The sequence below is a fragment of the Scyliorhinus canicula genome, chromosome 10 (assembly GCF_902713615.1).
Source record: "Scyliorhinus canicula chromosome 10, sScyCan1.1, whole genome shotgun sequence".
Classification (NCBI taxonomy): domain Eukaryota; kingdom Metazoa; phylum Chordata; class Chondrichthyes; order Carcharhiniformes; family Scyliorhinidae; genus Scyliorhinus; species Scyliorhinus canicula.
In genome coordinates, this window is record NC_052155.1 from 23,190,484 (window position 1) to 23,208,161 (window position 17,678).

General features: G+C 49.3%; 1 protein-coding gene across 3 annotated transcripts in view; it reads right to left on the minus strand.

Moving 5' to 3' along the window:
* Positions 1–17,678, minus strand: part of LOC119972276 (microtubule cross-linking factor 1) — a 229,709-nt gene that overhangs the window by 33,402 nt on the left and 178,629 nt on the right. For 2 of the 3 annotated variants that reach the window (XM_038808709.1, XM_038808710.1), the window contains exons 10-12: positions 17,167–17,334; positions 15,148–15,399; positions 376–684 (exon numbers count right to left, since the gene is read on the minus strand). In XM_038808709.1, the coding sequence (XP_038664637.1) occupies positions 376–684; positions 15,148–15,399; positions 17,167–17,334 (729 nt within the window). The remainder of the gene's footprint in view (positions 1–375; positions 685–15,147; positions 15,400–17,166; positions 17,335–17,678) is intronic. The other variant, XM_038808711.1, reaches the window with a different exon arrangement.

Consider the following 17,678-nt stretch of genomic DNA (forward strand, 5'->3'; position numbering starts at 1 on the left):
GCAAAACTGTTAAACTGCCATTTGCAAAATGGGTTTACCTTTCGTCCCCTCAAGTGCACAAGTGAAGTTCCTGCTAAGTTGTAAAGAACACGGCTAACTCATACCTTCTAGAATTTCAGACTCAGTTAATGTCAGGGAAGTATGAACAGACGTCTACAGCTCATGACTCAGCAACAACATCTTATTACCAAATATGTCACTGCACAGCTCCAATTTACAAACTTGGTAAAATGACACAGGCATGCTTTTTACCAGGATTGTCCTGTAAATGATATCAAATCCCTGTGAAAAAAACAGTACATTAGTTACTACAGCCACATATTTATATTGTGTCAACAGCAGATTCCAACTGGCAGATGCCATATTAGGACTAACCTCGCCAAGGCAGATTGCAAATGTTTTCTTCTTGCTTTCCAAGCTGCAAGGCGGAAGGCCCTCGGTATCACTCAATGAATCAAGTGACAAGGCATCAAGGAACAAATTTGGAGGAGTGTGGAACCCGTTACCTTCCTTCAGTGGAAAGGATGCAGCATGTTCTCTGCATGGCTGTTTCTCTGATTCCAGGGAAGGCCTGTGGCCTTGCGAGCGGCGACTCTCTTGTGCTGGACATTGTCCGAAGGTCTCCAGCACTGGCTCCTGTTGGTCAGTTAAATGGCCATCTCCTTTCCAGGCCTTGGTCTGAAGCTGCATTGTGAACACAAGAGAGTGGGTTCTACCAGGCAAGCCTTTTAACAGCTGAAGGTGAAATGGAGGGAGGTGCCGAGAATGTAGCATTGTGGCGTAATGGTCTGTCGATGAATCACCACTGCTCCATTGCCTCAAGAGCATAGTGGTTAGGATGCTGACAAGCTTGGTGGCCATGCACTAACTAATCTCTGCTGTTTATTTCCTCTATTTTGGGCAGCACGCACTGTAGCAGCTGCATGAGTTAACTTCAGAGAAGCCCAGTACAGAGGCTGGCAGAATGTAATAAAGACTATCCCTCGTGCTCAAAGCGTTACTCGCTGCTTAACTGTAGTCATTGATTGTAGCAAAAGCTAAATTTGAGATTGTCATGTTTCCTCAGGATCAGATGAGGGGCAGAGGAGGGCATGCGATCATGGTTCAAGGCGTGATGTTTGCTCCGTTGTTGATGAAAATGAAAGCCTTTGTAACTATAATAATGAAAGCCGCTGCTTAACAAGGTACAGTAGTAACTGGAAATAACCAACCTTACTGGAACACCACAATTTTACATTTAGGAATTTCCATCAACCGTACCCAAATATTAGTCTGCCCAATTTGGCCGGAATCTTCTGCTCTTGCCGGTGGCGAGCGTGGAGGCGGAAAGGGCAGTTAATTAAGCTAATTGGTGGCGTACCAGAACCCTGTCACCTTCCCACCTCCATCAGATTAGGTTCTGGGAGGGAAGGCCCATGGTCAATTCTCCTGCCTGCCAACTATTGAGGCCCTTAAACAGCCAATTAGTGACCATTGAAGGGCTTTGTCCCACCGCTGCTGGGATCAATGTAGGTGCAGGCATGCTGTGCGCACAGGGTCACCAGTCAGCCCCCGGTGGGGTGGGGTGGGGTGGATGGTCCCATAAACACAGAATTGTCACGGCCATTTGGCCCATGCGTCACCAGTCAGCCTCCGGTGGGGTGGGGTGGGGTGGATGGTCCCTTAAACACAGAATTGTCACGGCCATTTGGCCCATCGGTGTCTGCACTGTCTCTCCAAACGAGCATTATGACATAGTGCCATTCCATTGACTTTTCCCTGGACCCCTGATCAATGGCAATCAATGCCTTCATCGAGGGTCTGGGCTGAGAGCCACACCTCTGCCTTTGCTGCAGATACTCCTGTATCCTCTCCCCATGACCCCTACCCTCTGAACACCTCTCCCCCCCATATTACTTATCTGTGGTCTGGGTAAAGCCGCTATCCTGGGCCTCTGATGCCATGCCCTCTCCTGTGGCTGTCCCCAGAGTCCTGATTCCAGGGCCCCCAAACCTTGGCCCTAGCCTGGCCACGGGCTGATTGCCTTGTGGTTAAGTGAGCCTTCCTGAAAAGAGGCAGTGTGGCTCTCTCGCCAGCTCTCCAGCTGGCAGACGGGACCCCCAGTGCCTCTCAACAAGATTCTACCCAACACAATAGACGTTATTTTATTATTATTTTCTTGCCAGCAAGGTAGTTTCACGTTCACTCAGAAAGGAAATGCGTTGTTGTTGATTGATGGAAAGCGGAAGTTTCAGGCCTGTTTTATTTTCAAATGTAAATCTCTTCAGATCAGAACACTGGTGTTCTTCAGTTTTGAACGCACAATAGAATTTTTCCCAATAGAAAGAGTACTCAAGTGTGTCTCAGCAATGCTGACCCGCATAATGGTCAATTTACTATTGCAGGACAAAGCCCTGTAATTGATCATTAAAAATCACAGCTAATTTATAACACAGCATTAAACCATTCAAATCAAAGGAACAGATTCCTTTTGTATTGTAACTGTGATTTGTCATTGAGTGACGATTCCTCTGAGGTACCATGAACCACATATACTTACGTAAGGGACCCAATTTGACAAAAAAAAGTGTGGGGTGCTGGAGGGACGGAGAGGAGGTACTGGCCACCGCTGCAATGGAAGAGCCAACAAGGGTAGAATGATGTGCACCCTGAGCATGTGCTGGCAAAAATTGCCGGGAGAAGGATACCCAGAACGGGATCCCACCTGCCATTTTTAAAAGGCTCTGGAGTCGGCCCAACTCTGTGAAAATCCAGGCCTGAGATTTTCAATATGAAGTCATTTTGTTTACAGAGACTCAGACAGCGCAGGTGAGTGGGTCACACCAGAGGTGAGGTCGCCTTACTTTGGACCTCAGCATAATGCTTAAAAAAAAACAGGCAAAGATGTGTGCAGGCTATTACCACTGTTCTGTTGCGCCCTGCACACCACGCTTAGTCCGGTTGATCGCTATCTATCATCACTCCATCTGCTGCCCTTAATTCCTCTCCTGATCGTAATCAGCAAATCCAGCTCTTCTCTCTTCAGTTTACCTGCCACTGGTCCCTGATCATTTCCAGTCTGTAATCGATCCTTTGCCTGGACCTTTGCAGTTGTTGACATGTCGCACCAACCCTCTGCTGTGAATCCTGCTGGCAGATCCTTTTTACCACAACCTCTGCCCCACCTCACTGTTATTGTTTCAATCCCATTCTTTTCTGCCATGGGGCTTTTCTCACTCACTGAACCTCGCTGGTCGGCCGCGACCATATATCCAGTTACACATTTTCACCCTGGCTCTTTTTGTCACTGATTATTATGGGAACAGCAACCATTGTTAAAGCTAGGCATACGTTTCAAAAGAAAAAAATATACAAAACAAATATAAGACTGAAGGAGAGGAAGCGACCAGCTGGCCCCTCGAGGCTGCCTCACACTATACTGGCCTGGCCTTAGACTGCAAATTTACAGCTTGAAAGCACAAGAACCCGAAAGCTATGCTCGCCACTCCAATGCAGGAGTGAGGGAGGGCTGCACGGCTAGAGGTGCCGTCGTTCACACGAGACACCAAACTGCGACCTCATCTGCCTGATCAGGGGAATGCAAAAGCTCCCGTGGGCTCTATCTCAAAGGTGACCTGGCCAGTATTTATCTCCCAATCAATGTCACAAAATCAGTTAACCGTATTGCTCTTTGTGGGAGCTTGCTGTGCACTAATTCACAGTCACGTTTCCAACAGTACAACAGTGACTATATTTCAAAGGTACCTCACTGGGCTGAGACACCTGGTGGTCATGGCGCTAGACAAGTACAGGTCTTTTCTCGAAAGCCATGATGTGGAGATGCCGGCGTTGGACTGGGGTGAGCAGAGTAAGAGGTCTTACAACACCAGGTTAAAGTCCAACAGGTTCATTTGGATCACTAGCTTTCGGAGCGCAGCTAAAACCTTGGGCTGAATTTTCTGACTGAAAACCAGTGTGTTTCTACCACGAGAAACAGGCAGGGTTTTTCTCTGCAGATCTTTGGACATTTTGTCAAAAAATGATCGGTGGGCGTGGTTTGAGCTGTCATTCTTGAAGAGCAGGGCCCAAGGACGGCAGCAGGCCTGGCTCCAGAAAACGAAGGGTGCCCCTATCTCAAATTGGAGAGATAGCCCCCCCCCCCCCCCCCCCCCCCAGGGGCATCGGGACTGTGCAGGTTAGGTGGATTAGTCATGCTAAATTGCCCCTCAGTGTCCAATGATGTGCAGGTTAGGTGAGGTTATGGGGATAGGGTGGGGGAGTGGTTCTAGGAACGGTGCTCTTTCAGAGGGTCAGTGCAGACCAGATGGGCTGAATGGCCTCTTTCTGCACTGTAGGAATTCCCTGATTCTATGATGGTAACCAGATTCATGCCCGCGTTCGGCATGCAGCTGATTATGTCGGTGGGGGGAGCGGGGAAAATCTAATTCTGAGATCTCTATGGCGCAAATCCCGTTCTGGTTCTCTCCCGAGAGTTAACAGCCATAACGGGATTTGCACCCCAAAGCGGACAAGCCCAGAAAATCACCTCCCTAATCAGGTAGTTCATGACTCGGTTACAGTGGGGCGCTGAAGGAGACAGGTTTGGTATGAGTTTCCTTGTGGAGAGATCAGTTCAAGTGCCGGGCCGTCTACTCCCTGCTTTGTTCTCAGGGAGACAAATGCTTGCTTCTGAATCAATATCTCTTCCATAACAGGTCCAAAATCGGTCACAAAAAATGGGCGATGCGCTAGACACTAGCAACACCATGCGAAGCACTGACATTGCAGGCACAAATATCTCAGCAGAAATGTGCCAAAACTCTAATCATTTCCAATAGCATTAGTTTCATGTGCAGTATAGATGGTCTGCTGGGAAAGCTTTAAACAGCATAGGACAGTGGCCAGCCCCTGTCAAAGCTTTGAGACGCTGACTGAAGCAAGCTGCCTTTGGAGAAAATCGACAGACCTTAAAAGCTCCAGATACTGAACACCCCAGACAGTGGCTCCATTATATCACTTTGAGCAGCTCCCAGCTGCTGAGAATATGGGTGGTGACACTGGATTCACAGTTAAACACAGCAGGCCTCATTCAATGGCCGACCCTGTGTCATTTCCCGCGAGACAACGCACTGTGCTAAATGGCTATGATACGGCACAATCACTGACTGAGATATTCCAAGTGTATGGAGCTACATAAATTGTCAATTTTTCCATAAGGAAGCTTCCTTTAATCTTCATCCCACAACCACTGTTGGGTTATCGTCAAAACCATCCCTTCCCTCCTCCATTGCTGAAGCATAATTCCAACGATTAAAAATAATTAGCTTTCCCCACTCACAAATCTCCCAGCTGCCAGTGGCTCTCTACGTTCATAAAGGCGGGCAATGGACTAAAATATTTTAAAATTTCATTATCAAATAGGGACAGGCACGAGTACTGATCCATGTCAAACATCCTTTAATCCTCAAAGACTAATCGTACAGGAAACTGACTGTACATAATTACACCACAGCACCCTATCTGTGTACTACAAGCCAGATACTAGAAACAGACTATTGTCAATTACATCAATACATTTCATTCGAATTCAACACTTTCTGCAAGAGCTCGCGCTTCTAGAAGTTTCTATCTAATACTTCATGATTGAGGAAACATCATTGGGGAAACAGCCTCCAATGGATATTGCCAGCCACATTCTACAGTAACGCTGAGCCTCTGAAAAATGATATTTTCCACATTCCAGACTGTGAAATGGACCTGCCTCTGTCACAAGTAGTTTCTCTGGGAAGGGTTAGCTAGAGTCAATAGATTCAGAGTTAATCACATTGCAAAGTTAAAATGAAAAGTGTGGATGTAGAAAATCTGGTCAGTAGTCAGCATCTGAGAGAAGATAGCTTAACATAAGTTACCTTCATTAACTGTGCAGTTCCAGAGTTTTCTGTTTCTAAGATGAATCAGCCAGTTTGATCTGGGTTTTGCAATAACAGAATGGACTTCTGTCACTGTGAAAATGGTGGAAGAGGCCAAATTCCAAGGAAGTCCTGCTTCTGAACACGGCACCCACCATTTTCTAGATGACAGGATAGGGCCCCAATCAGGATTTGCGCGTGTGAGGTTTCGCGGAGGCAGCATCCCAGCGGCTGCCAAAAACTTACATCTAATTTGTGTGCATGAAACATGACATGCACAAATTAGACCTGGTAGGAACACTGTCCTGGGGCAACTTTGGGGTGGTTAAGTGCTCCTTGGGAAAGGTACGGTATCCCTTGTAATTGTTACGAGTAGGCATGTGTGTAAAAAGTGCAAAAACTCATTAATTGTCAATCTCATTGGAACTATCAAAAATATCAACATGAACTGTCAGAAGTAACTGCCAAAAGTGTTAAAATAAGCTGTCAAATATAACAGGCAAACTGTAAAGGCATTCAAAACTCCTTCCCCTTAAACTTTTGAAAGAAATGTCTGGAATGTTTCAAAAATACATTGTTTACTGTTTCATTCTTTTGGCATATACCCGATGGATTTCATTACTGGATTACTGATGTATGACTGTAATCACAACCTTCCATTATCACAGTAGGGTGCCTTCCATTTCACAGTTTGATAGACAGATCCAGGTGGTTATAGTCACTTTGAAGTGGGACTATGAATGGCAATTCTTGTTTTTATATGGGATTAAGCACTTACATGAAATGTTTCTTTTAATAAGGAAGTAGTTGAATGTAAATATAGCAAATGGGTTTCTATGAATTAGATTTTTTTAAAAAAATCAAATCAGCAATAGACACTGAGGACTTTATTTTGTTCAATCCCAGCAGGGGTCCTGAGGTCTGCCTAAGATGGATACTGGGTGAGTTGGTATGGTAAGTGTAAGGGCAAAGATGGGAAGCATAAATTGCAATGAGTTTTCGTTATGTTGGCACAGGGGCCATAAATGATCATGGGTGGATATAGAGTTATAGGTTAACGTGGAGTGTATGAGGAGTCATCGGAGTAGGTAGAGGGAGATAGGTTGACATGAAATGAAAATGAAAAAATGAAAATCGCTTATTGTCACGAGTAGGCTTCAAATGAAGTTACTGTGAAAAGCCCCTGTGAAAAGACATGGAAGGTATGAGATACCATGGGTGTGCGTGAAGAGCTTAAGGTGGCAAACGTTGACATGGATGGGGCACGTGGAGTGTGTTGAGGGTGTGAGTGTGATGGTCGCGGAGCTCAGAGGCAGGCCTTCCATCCACCTCGCCTCTGCACCTGGCACTCATCCCAACCTCTGGGGCACATTTTCCCAGGTCGGATCTGCGGAGTTGGGAAAAGGCCCCTGCGCTCCTAACCCAGTGGTGAGAATCCAGGCCTTTTCAAAGCAAGCCAACAATTTCATTAGAAGTTACAGATCAGAGATGCTGAGACCTTTAGTTCGACGTTATGTCACTACATGTGTTTTAGATATGGTCTGATTTTGTTTCTGTCTTTGATGATGCCAGTTCTGATACCAAGGTACTTGAATATTGGTTTTCAGTGGCAGGCTTATTTTGAATGTTTTTCTTAACCTCCTTGTGATGGATATGCATTTTGAAGTGTAAACAGGTGTGAAAGCACTGTCAGACTGGCTTCTGTTCCATTAACAAACTGCTCAGGATACCATCTGGTTTCTCTGTTAGCTTTTATCTCATGCTTAGCTCTGTTGTCATCTTCCATCTGTTGTTCCTCTGTCTTTGTCTCCAGGCCATTTTCAGCTCTGGTGTCTTGAAGGTGTGAAACATATTACGTCAGTTATATCTCCCGACTGCTGGGCCCTCTGGCTGACTCCAGACTAAACCTGTTAAATGCCTAGCGGGGTAGCATCGGAGCACGGGGCCTTGACGTGTTTTCCACAGTTTCGCAAACTGCACAGGCAATGAGGTATTATCAACTGAGAAATGTACCCAACTGGTCTCCGCAGTCTGATGTTTTAACCTGTTCTCCTGAGCAGGTAGCAAAGGCTACTTCCAGAAAGCAGCGGCATCCTTTAAAAAAAAAAATCATTAGATGATCTGACTGTGCCACCAACTCCGATCACAATTTAAGTTCTATTCTGAGCCAGTGAGCCATTGTGGCTTTCTCGCCAGGTCAATGAGGTGAGCAGGTTAATGGAAGCTAAACTGGCCATTCACGATGGCATGTTATTTGCCTCTGCGGTGGTTCTGAAAAGCAGGAATACTCTTCCGATACCCACAAGGAAAGTCTATGTCCTCCCTGCTTCAGTCTTCCCTCCCACGGATCCTCGACCGTGACGCACCTTCCCCGTCACCTTACAGAGATGAGTATCAGTGGGTGACCGACTGGAAGCTAGCAATCACTTCCCCCCCACCCTGTTCTTACTCATTCCAGGTGGCAAGTCGTTTGGTGACATCTTGATTAGTTCCAGCAGTTAAAATGGTCTCTTTTGCTTCTGATCCTCTTTTTACTTGACCTTAATCGACAGGTCAGAATTAAGATTGTGGTTGGGGCCCAATGACATCATCTGAAGCCAATGTATGTGCTTGAAGAAAGGTGCCACGGGTTCTGACTGAGGGATTTGTTCCCTGTTCATAAGATCAGGTTAAATTTGAAGATGGCACAATCCAGACGGGGTGAGTGAGTCAGCTGGTTGATTTTAACTGCCTGCACGCTCGGTTTCCACTGGGATAGTATGATTAAAATTGACCTCAGAGACTTCAACTGTAATAAATAAACATTATTCTGCTGCAGCTGGGCAGGTACCTAACTGAAACCAATAATTGCCTTGCGGGAAACCCATAGTCGTTTAGAATCCCTCCCATTACATCTGAATCCAATTTCTGTCCACAAATCTAACAGAAAACTGGGCTGGGATTCTCCCCTACCCGGCGGGGCGAGGGGGTCCCGGCGGGATGGAGTGGCCTGAACCACTCTGGCGTCGGGGCGCCCCAAAGGTGCGGAAGTCTCTGCACCTTTAGGGGCCAGGCCCTCACCTTGAGATGCTAGGCCCGCGCTGGAGTGGTTGGCGCTCTGCCGGCTGGCATGGACGGCCTTTCGCGCCACGCCAGTCAGGGTCGAAGGGACTTCGCCGGCCGGCGTAAGTCCGTGCATGCGCCGGAGCGTCAGCGTCATGCGCAGGGGAGGGGGTCACTTCCGCCTCCGCCATGGTGAAGACCATGGCGAAGGCGGAAGGCGGAAGGAAAGGAATGCCCCCACGGCACAGGCCCGCCCGCCGATCGGTGGGCCCCGATCGCGGGCCAGGCCACCATGGGGGCACCCCCGGGGCCAAGTCGCCCCGCGACCCCAACAGGACCCCGGAGCCCGCCCGCGCCGCCTGCTCCCGCTGGTAAGGTAGGTGGTTAGATCCACGCCGGCGGGAGAGGGTTGACAGCGGCGGGACTTCGGCCCATCGCGGGCCGGACAATCACCGGGGGCCACAGGGGGGGGGGGCCTGCCGACCGGCGCAGCGCGATTCCCGCCCCCGCCAAATCTCTGGTGGCGGAGAATTCGGGACACAGGGGGGCGGGATTGACACCGGCCCCCGGCGATTCTCCGACCCGGTGGGGGCGGTCGGAGAATCCCGCCCCAGGTTAACAGACAGGAAACAAAGAGTAGGAATTAGCAGGTCTTTTTCAAATTGGCAGGCAGTAACTAGTGGGGTAGCGCAGGGATCGGTGCTGGGACCCCAGCTATTCAGATTTGGATTGGATTTGATTTATTGTCACGTGTGCTCAGGTACAGTGCAAAGTATTGTTCTGCGTACAGTCCAGACAGATCGTTTCATACATGAAAAAAAAATGTAGGACACACATAAATACACAATGTAAATACATAGACACAGGCATCGGGTGAGAATACCGACTGCAGCCCTACTATTGCCCGATGGAAGCGGTTGGAAGAGTGAATAAGAGGGGTATTCGATTGTGCTGCCCGCTTTCCCAAGGGAGCGGGAAGTGTAGACAGAGTCAGTGGATGGGAGGCGGTTTTGCGTGATTGACTTGGCTGTGTTCACGACTCTCTGTAGTTTCTCACGGTCTTGGGCCGAGCAGTTGCCATACCAGGCAGTGATGCACCAGATGGGATGCTTTATATGGTGCACCTGTAAAAATTGGCATGAGTCAATGCGGACATGCTGAATTTCTTTAGTTTCCTGAGGAAGCATAGATGCTGTTGTGCTTTCTTGGAAAGGTGGGCAGCATAATCAAAGACCCCTCCCACCCGGGTTATTCACTCTTCCAACTTCTTCCATTGGGCAGGAGTTACAAATGTCTGAGAATACGCACTAACAGGTTCAAAAACAACTTCTTCCCCACTGTTACCAGACTCCTGAATGACTCTTTTCTGATCTCTTTACACATCTTCTCTGCTGAGTGGCACTGCACTCCATATGCTTCACCTGATGCCTGTGTCTATGTATTTACATTGTATATTTATGTATGTCATACGTTTTATTTTCATGTATGAAATGATCTGCCGGACTGTATGCAGAACAATACTCAGTACACGTAACAATAAAACAAATCAAATCCAATTGAATTCTATAATGACATTAGGATGTGTTTTAAAAAAAGCCTTAAAAGCAGTAATTTCTTCATGTTAAACTATGTTTAACTATGTCAAAAAAAATTCACTACAGGGTAATAAAACGGTCCATCATCCCGACCTTTTAGCTGAAACGAAAATCCTCTTAACCTTGTGTAAATACACTTTGTGAAATTGACAGCAGAGATAAGCTAAGTCTTAGCATAAATTCTTGGCTGATAACCCAGACATCATTACCAAATGATGTCTAAATGATAGCTAAATAACGCCGCATCCTAAAGCACCTGAGCCTCAGAGAAAACATTGCTTGATTGACAGCTCTGGCTCACTGATCTCTGCTGTCCGCTGATTATTTGTCTCTCAGCGAATTAAAGGATATGGGGGACAGGCAGTTGAAGCCCAAGATCAGCCATCATCATATTGAATGACAGAGCAGGCTCAAAAGGCCATAAGGTCTATCGCTGCTCCTATTTTGTGCATTCTTGTGTTCATAGTCACAGTGAAAGCAATGCAGGCAGAAGCGCCTGGCTGCAGGTCCTCAAGCAGGTGATGGATGCCTCTTTGATGAAGCTCACAGTTCTTATACACATTTAATTGTACACTGCCTGTGCATTCTATGATAAGGATAGTATCGTGTGAAGTGCAGCCTCTAAAGAAATGCTGCCTGACTCTCCTCTGCTGAATCCTATTCTCTTCTTCCTCCTCCATGATAATGGAGAACAATCATATTCCACTTAGCAATGCTACACCTGCTACTGAGAAGCCCCAGACTGTGCTTAGTGGGGGTGAGGGTGGTGGCCATCTGCTGGTGGGCTGACTCTATCAGAAGCACTGCGAAGCAAGTCCAGGTGTATATGCAGAGAATGGGGAGAAGTAAACTGGCCCAAAACAGGCTGTCCAACAACAGAAACTCACTGTACCTCATCGACTGAGAATCTTCAGAATCAGAAGCCCCTCACATCCATATAATAGAAGCTGGAAACTTGGGGTGGTGTTAGAACATTCAGTGTAGAAGGAGGTCATTCGGCCCATCTAGTCTACACTGACCCACTTAAGCCCTCACTTCCACCCTATCCCTGTAACCCAATAACCCCATCTAACCCTTTTGGACACTAGGGGCAATTTAGCATGGCCAATCCATCTAACCGGCACATCTGTGGACTGTGGGACGAAACCGGAGCAGCCGGCGGAAACCCACGCAGACATGGGGAGAACGTGCAGACTCCGCACAGTGACCGAGCGGGGATTCAAACCTGGGACCCTGGCGCTGTGAGGCCACAGTGCTATCCACTTGTGCTACCGTGCTGCTAGGGGAGTGATTCTTTCAGTACACAGGCTGTCACGTCTTTCTGCCACAAAAATGCACTCACATTTTTCACGGCGCCTTTTGCAACCTGAATAGTTACTGTTAGATAGCAGGATTATGGAAGGGAAATATGTGGAAAATGGTGAGGGAACCTGATCCCTCTGCCCAATGTTTGTTATTTCTTGCGAAAGCCTGACAGCTCCTGAAAGAACCGGTTTCTAACTTCACTAACAAACAGCGTCAAAGGAAATAATTCCTCACTGAGCACAGTATTTCAGTATCACACTAGTCACTTCCTGCTAAATACATCGTCTGCCCTGAAAGGTAAAGATTACATTTTATTCATTATGGAGAGGAGAACAGCTTACCTCATTGGCCCTTCCCCAATTCACATAACCCGACAAACGAGAGATGATGATGATCTAACGAAAGGGTTTCTAACTGTGGGAGTGAGCGGGAAATGCCGGATGTTTTCCGATGGCCAGCCAGGCGAGGCCGTCACCGGTATCAAACATTAATTGAGGTGATTATTGATGCCCCATGGGCTTCACGCTGCAATTTACTCCCGCCGGCTGATTCGCCAGGACTGCGCTCGGCAGCTTTCCACTAATAAGGGGAGCAGCATTTAAACTGAACCCACAGAACAAACCCCAGACAGCACGCAGCCATGTTACCAAGGTGACCAGCTCCATGATTCGGAGATGCCGACCTGGTCAGATGACGGATGCAGTCGGGCCCAGACGGGATGCGCTGTTCCCCCGAGGGGCTTGGAGGGTCAGCCACAGGGCAGCCGGTGCCGCCTGGGAGATAGTGGCCGTCATCTCAGGGAGGGATCGCCACCCAATGCTGCAAGAAGCTCCACCGCACAGGTGAGTTGGCATCGGCCCCCTGGCACCCATCATGCCTGCTACCCCTGGAGACCCCCTCCCCCCACACCCTGACAACCCTGCACTTGTTCCTGCACCCGCCCCCCCCAGCACAATATGCAACGTGCCCCAGGACACCCTGGCATCCACCATCACACCACACCCATGCCCAGCAGTGATGCATCCGCCCATCCCCCACCATGCACCACTCCCCCACCTCGCCTGCAATGCATGAAGTATGCGGCTAAGATGCCCCCTCCGTGTCCTGCAGGATAAATTGGCCCACAACAGACGGGAAAAGACCCAGATGGGCGGTGGGGTGCCGTACCTCGGGGTGCTGGACCTCAGGGTCCTCCCCCCCCTACAAGGAATATTCCCAGGACGTCTCAGGGGTGGCCGAGGACAGATCGGTCACCGACATCAAGATTGGCCTACGCTGCAGAGGTGGGTATCCAGCGGCGCCCACCCAGGTGACCTGTTACACGTGAGTTGTTCGTGCCAGCCCAGGATGATCATCCTTCTCCCTGACTGGCCACATGTACTTTCGCTCGCACGATCGGCATCAGATGGCGGCAGACAATCCGGGGGAGAGCTCCGAGGATGCCACCGTAATCGGAGGCAGCACAGCTGTCGTGCCCACCTTCCACCAGCACCAAGACACACACAATGGTGGAAGAAAGCAGTGGACAGGCTTCTGGGGCACAATCTGGCGAGCACCACACAGTGGCCTGTGCACGTCAGGAGGAGGCAGGAACGTCCAGGGGAGTAAGCAGTCGGAGGTCTGCTCCATCCCAGGACCTAGCCGAGTCCCAGTCAGATGCTGGGCCTCTGGACCAGGCTATCCCGGAGCTGATGCAGTCGATAGGGTGCGGCAGTGAGATTCAGAGGGAATGTCAGCGACGCTCCAGTGGGTCCATAGTCAATTGGAGCAACTCAAAGGGTATGGGCGCAGGAGATTGCACCGATAATGAGTGGCACTGAGGCCAACACTGCTTGGGTGGCGAGTGCAGTCGGGAGCCTGGAACACGTCGTCAGCAGCATGAGTGGTGGTGTTTAAGGCGTAGTTCAGTCAGTGACGGCATGGCTGAACACCTTGATAACATGTTCGGGTCGCTGGGGGACTGACTCTGACGCAGGTAATCATCTCCGAGATTCTGCGGAGCATATCCCAGTCTCAGGTGGGCATTTCTGAGGCACTCCAGAACATGTCTGGTCGCTGAGGACCATGCCCCTGATGCAGGTGGACTTTGGCGAGGCACTGCAGAGTATGGCCTGGTCACATCGGGGCATCGCTGAGGGTATTGACACCATGGAGCGGACATTGGGGAGCCTCCACGGCTGGGAGACCCAGATTATGCAGGAACATCCCGAGATCAACCCAGCTGCCCTTCCATCCACAGGTGACCCTCAGGGTCCAATGAGCACTGCTTGGGAAGGGGGAGTGCTGGAGGCTGAACTAGAGCCTCCCTATGAGCTGCCGACAGCAGTCAATAGCTCTCCTGAATCCACTCCCTCTGACAACTGTGCGTCTCGGGGTCAGCGTGCGGGACAGGGTGGCACGGCAAGGCATGTGCCATTGGTAAGTCAGACGGGCCTTCGTGTGGACAAGTGTCCAGGCCTCACAGCTTGACTGCGATGCTAGGCAGTATCCACGGGGATCCACTAAGGAGCTGTGAAGTGTTCACATTACTAACATTGCCAATTCCCTATTAGCAATAGCCATGAGCCGTGTGGTCAATGGCTGCCACGGGCAGTGAGAGTTAAAGTGACCTTCACCATTTCACCTGGGACGGGCTCTGTCACAAGGGCATTCGGTGGGACTGACAGGCAGTGGGTATCCTCCTCCTCCTCATTATGGGTACACAGGATCTGGGGGGGTGGGCGCTGAGCCCCCTTGTCCCCGGCCCATGGAGGACCTCCCCCCAAACACACACATACTTTCTGGCTCCCGGGCTGACTGCCCGATTTTAAAGGTGGCTACTCACCTCCTCGGATCCCCACAGCAGCCATTGCGCTAGCTTCACATTTTTAAACAGGTGTACTGCACGGCGCCCGTATGACTGCTCGCTAGGGAGGCGGTTAGATCATGGGTAGCTGTGCGATTGTGGGTCCTTCCCGTTAATGAGATGGAGATTGGTCTCAATTGATGATTACTGGTTCCACGGCACGCCGTGGCAGGATCTGGATCTCGCCCATGGGAGCCAACCAGCGCCCAGGGTGATTCCCGCTATCTAACCGGTACACCCGTTTTCACGGCCTGCGCAATGCGGCCGGTACATCACGCCCATTATTTTGGCAACTATTCCCATGCAAACTACATCTACAGTATTACACATTCACTTTGCACAAAAGCTGTGTGGTAATGGGTTGGGAGCTAAACCTCAGTCGTCCGTGGAGCCCAACAAGCTTCACCTGCTGACAGACTCTTTGGTACAATGCGATTTATTTACCCCTCACTTGCCCTTCCTCGTCACCCACCTGCTCCAGTTTGTTCTGTAGCTCCTTCATCTGCCATTCCCACTCTTGCCGCTCGCGGTCGAACCTGTCCAGCAACTGGACCTTCTCGTGTTTCCAATTCTTTTCAGAGTGCCGCAGTTGCCAGTGGAGATCCATCACCTGACTGTGACTGTCGGCCAACAGCTTCCGCAGCTCTTCCCACTCCGGCTTGGACACTTCTTTGGGATCAATGGAGCCCTTCTTAGCCGACTGCTGCCCGACCCTCTCTTCAAACTGCCGACAACAAAATGTAGTTTCCAAGTACCAAAATTAATCGTTAATGCTGAAGCATTTATTCAATTCTAGCATCAGGAACTCGCCAAAGAAATTAGAAATCTCACAAAGGCTCGCCAGGTTTAGCTGCGGCTGATGCTCAGTGGCTGAATGTCCCATCAGAGAGAGATCGATTCGGAAGGGGCAATCTCTAGGCAGTGCTACATTAATGCAAGTTGTTTTGGAGTTAGTGAGTGGAGCAGGACAAGTGTCACATTTGACTTTTATGTCAAAGGGAATAATATCAGCTGGGGTTCTTTCAATTAATTGCAATCATCCTTGGGCAGTGGGCGAGGACAGTATTGGGCACAGGTGGGATGACTGATGGTTCCACAGTCTACTGCCACCCAGGGACGCATTTTAACATTTGGGTGGGAATTGGGTCTAGATCCATCTGGGAACAGAATCAAGTCATTTTGGATAAGCATCTGGGACCAGTATTGACAGATCTAGAAGCAGTATTGAGCCATCTGGATCCTGCTGGGCATCACGGTAGCACAGTGGTTAGCACAGTTGTTTCACAGCTCCAGGGTCCCAGGGTCCCGGCTTGGGTCACTGTCCCTAGTTGGAGCTCCTGGACCTGATTTTTTGGGGATGGTGAGGGCACAGCGCTTCAGATGGTGACAGCGCTGCAGTGGACAGAAAAAGTAATGCAGGTCGATGGAGTCAAAGTCCAGGCACCAGAGGCACAGGTAGGTTCAAGGGGGTTCCAGGGCGGGAATGTCTGGCGGGGGAGGAGCTGGCCTGAAGGGGGCGATCAGCATCAGAGCAGAGACCCCGGGGGAGAGGGAGGTCTGGAGGCCATCGCATCTTATGGGGGAGGCGCCCGACTTTAGGTGGAGGCTTCTGATGGCCTCCGTCCGAGGCATTGCCCACTCCAGCGTCAAATTGCTGTGCAGTGAGAACGGGTGGGGTGGGAACCCAGAGGGAGGCCTATCCGTTCAATTCCATTCTCCTGCGAACCCCCCCCCCCCCCATAAATGCACTCATGGAGGAGCATAGAATTCTGTTCCTCGTTGCTGTGGGCTAGTGGAGAAATAATCGTTGCTTAGCCCTCAGATTAAACAAACAGTCAAGCTTTGATAATGCCATTTTTAAAAACTTAAAGCGAACGTCTTTGCCGCCGGCACTTTAATATTGCTGTTGGCCAGGATGCGGGTCTGAGTGGTTGAAACTAAGCTGCTCGCCCACCCCGTGCTTTGCCCACCCTCTCTGACCAGTCTGGTTTCTGCCAAGTGAAGGGAGTTGGTGGAGGGGGAGGAATTAATAATTCCCTCTCCTTGTCCATGTTCGTTCGTGATGAACGACCAGCAACCCTGAAGGCCGCTGGCACCTTGGTAACCGTACCCCTGGCAAGAAAGCCTGAGCTTCAGGTTAGGAGGGAAGGAAGGAAGTGAGTGGACACAGCGTGAGAGGTTTTTGGACTTTCACTTTCATGTATCTACCACTTCAAATGGTCACAGTCACACTCAGTAGACAAATGAAGTTAACTACTCCAGAGAAATTTCATTTTGTACTAAGTAATGGCAACAATTAATGTTTTGAAAGCTATGTTCGATTGACAATATTCTTTTGCATGTTATTTTTTCAGAAGACATAGCAAGTGAATGAAGCTAAACTACACACAATGGTGAATGGGAGCTGTGTACTTAACCCTATCTTTTACCCAGTTCTGGAGGGTGTGGTTCCACTGCTGACATACTGAGCAAGGTAAATGTTGCCAGTTACCTGGGCAAGTTGACATTTTTGCTCGGTGTATTCCATTTCCCATGCAGCTTTCTCATCAGCATACTGCTGCTGGAGTTCATATCGACGTTTCTCCTCATCACCGAGCTCAGCGCCAAACTCATCCAAAATAGACTTCAGAGCAAGCAGGATCCTTCGGTTTTCTCTGGCCTGTAGGAATAAGGAACACACTTTGAATTATACTGGGTGTACTGCACAGGGAGCAGGCACTTGGCCCCAATGGTCCTCATTGGTGTTATGAGCCTCTTGTTCATCTGCTAGCAGTCTCTTCCATTCCGTTGTCCCACATGTGTTAATCTAGCTTCCCCTTAAATGCAACTACTGTACGCTATATGCCATTGTTAGATGTTTTCAAAAGATTTCTCTGGCCCCTTTCCTCAAATTTCTCCTCAAGGTGGTGACCCCCGGTGGGCCACTATTGCATGGACAATAATTGGCCTGGTTGGCCATTCTTTATGGATTAAGCAGGCAGTTTACTAATAGGGAGCACTGTA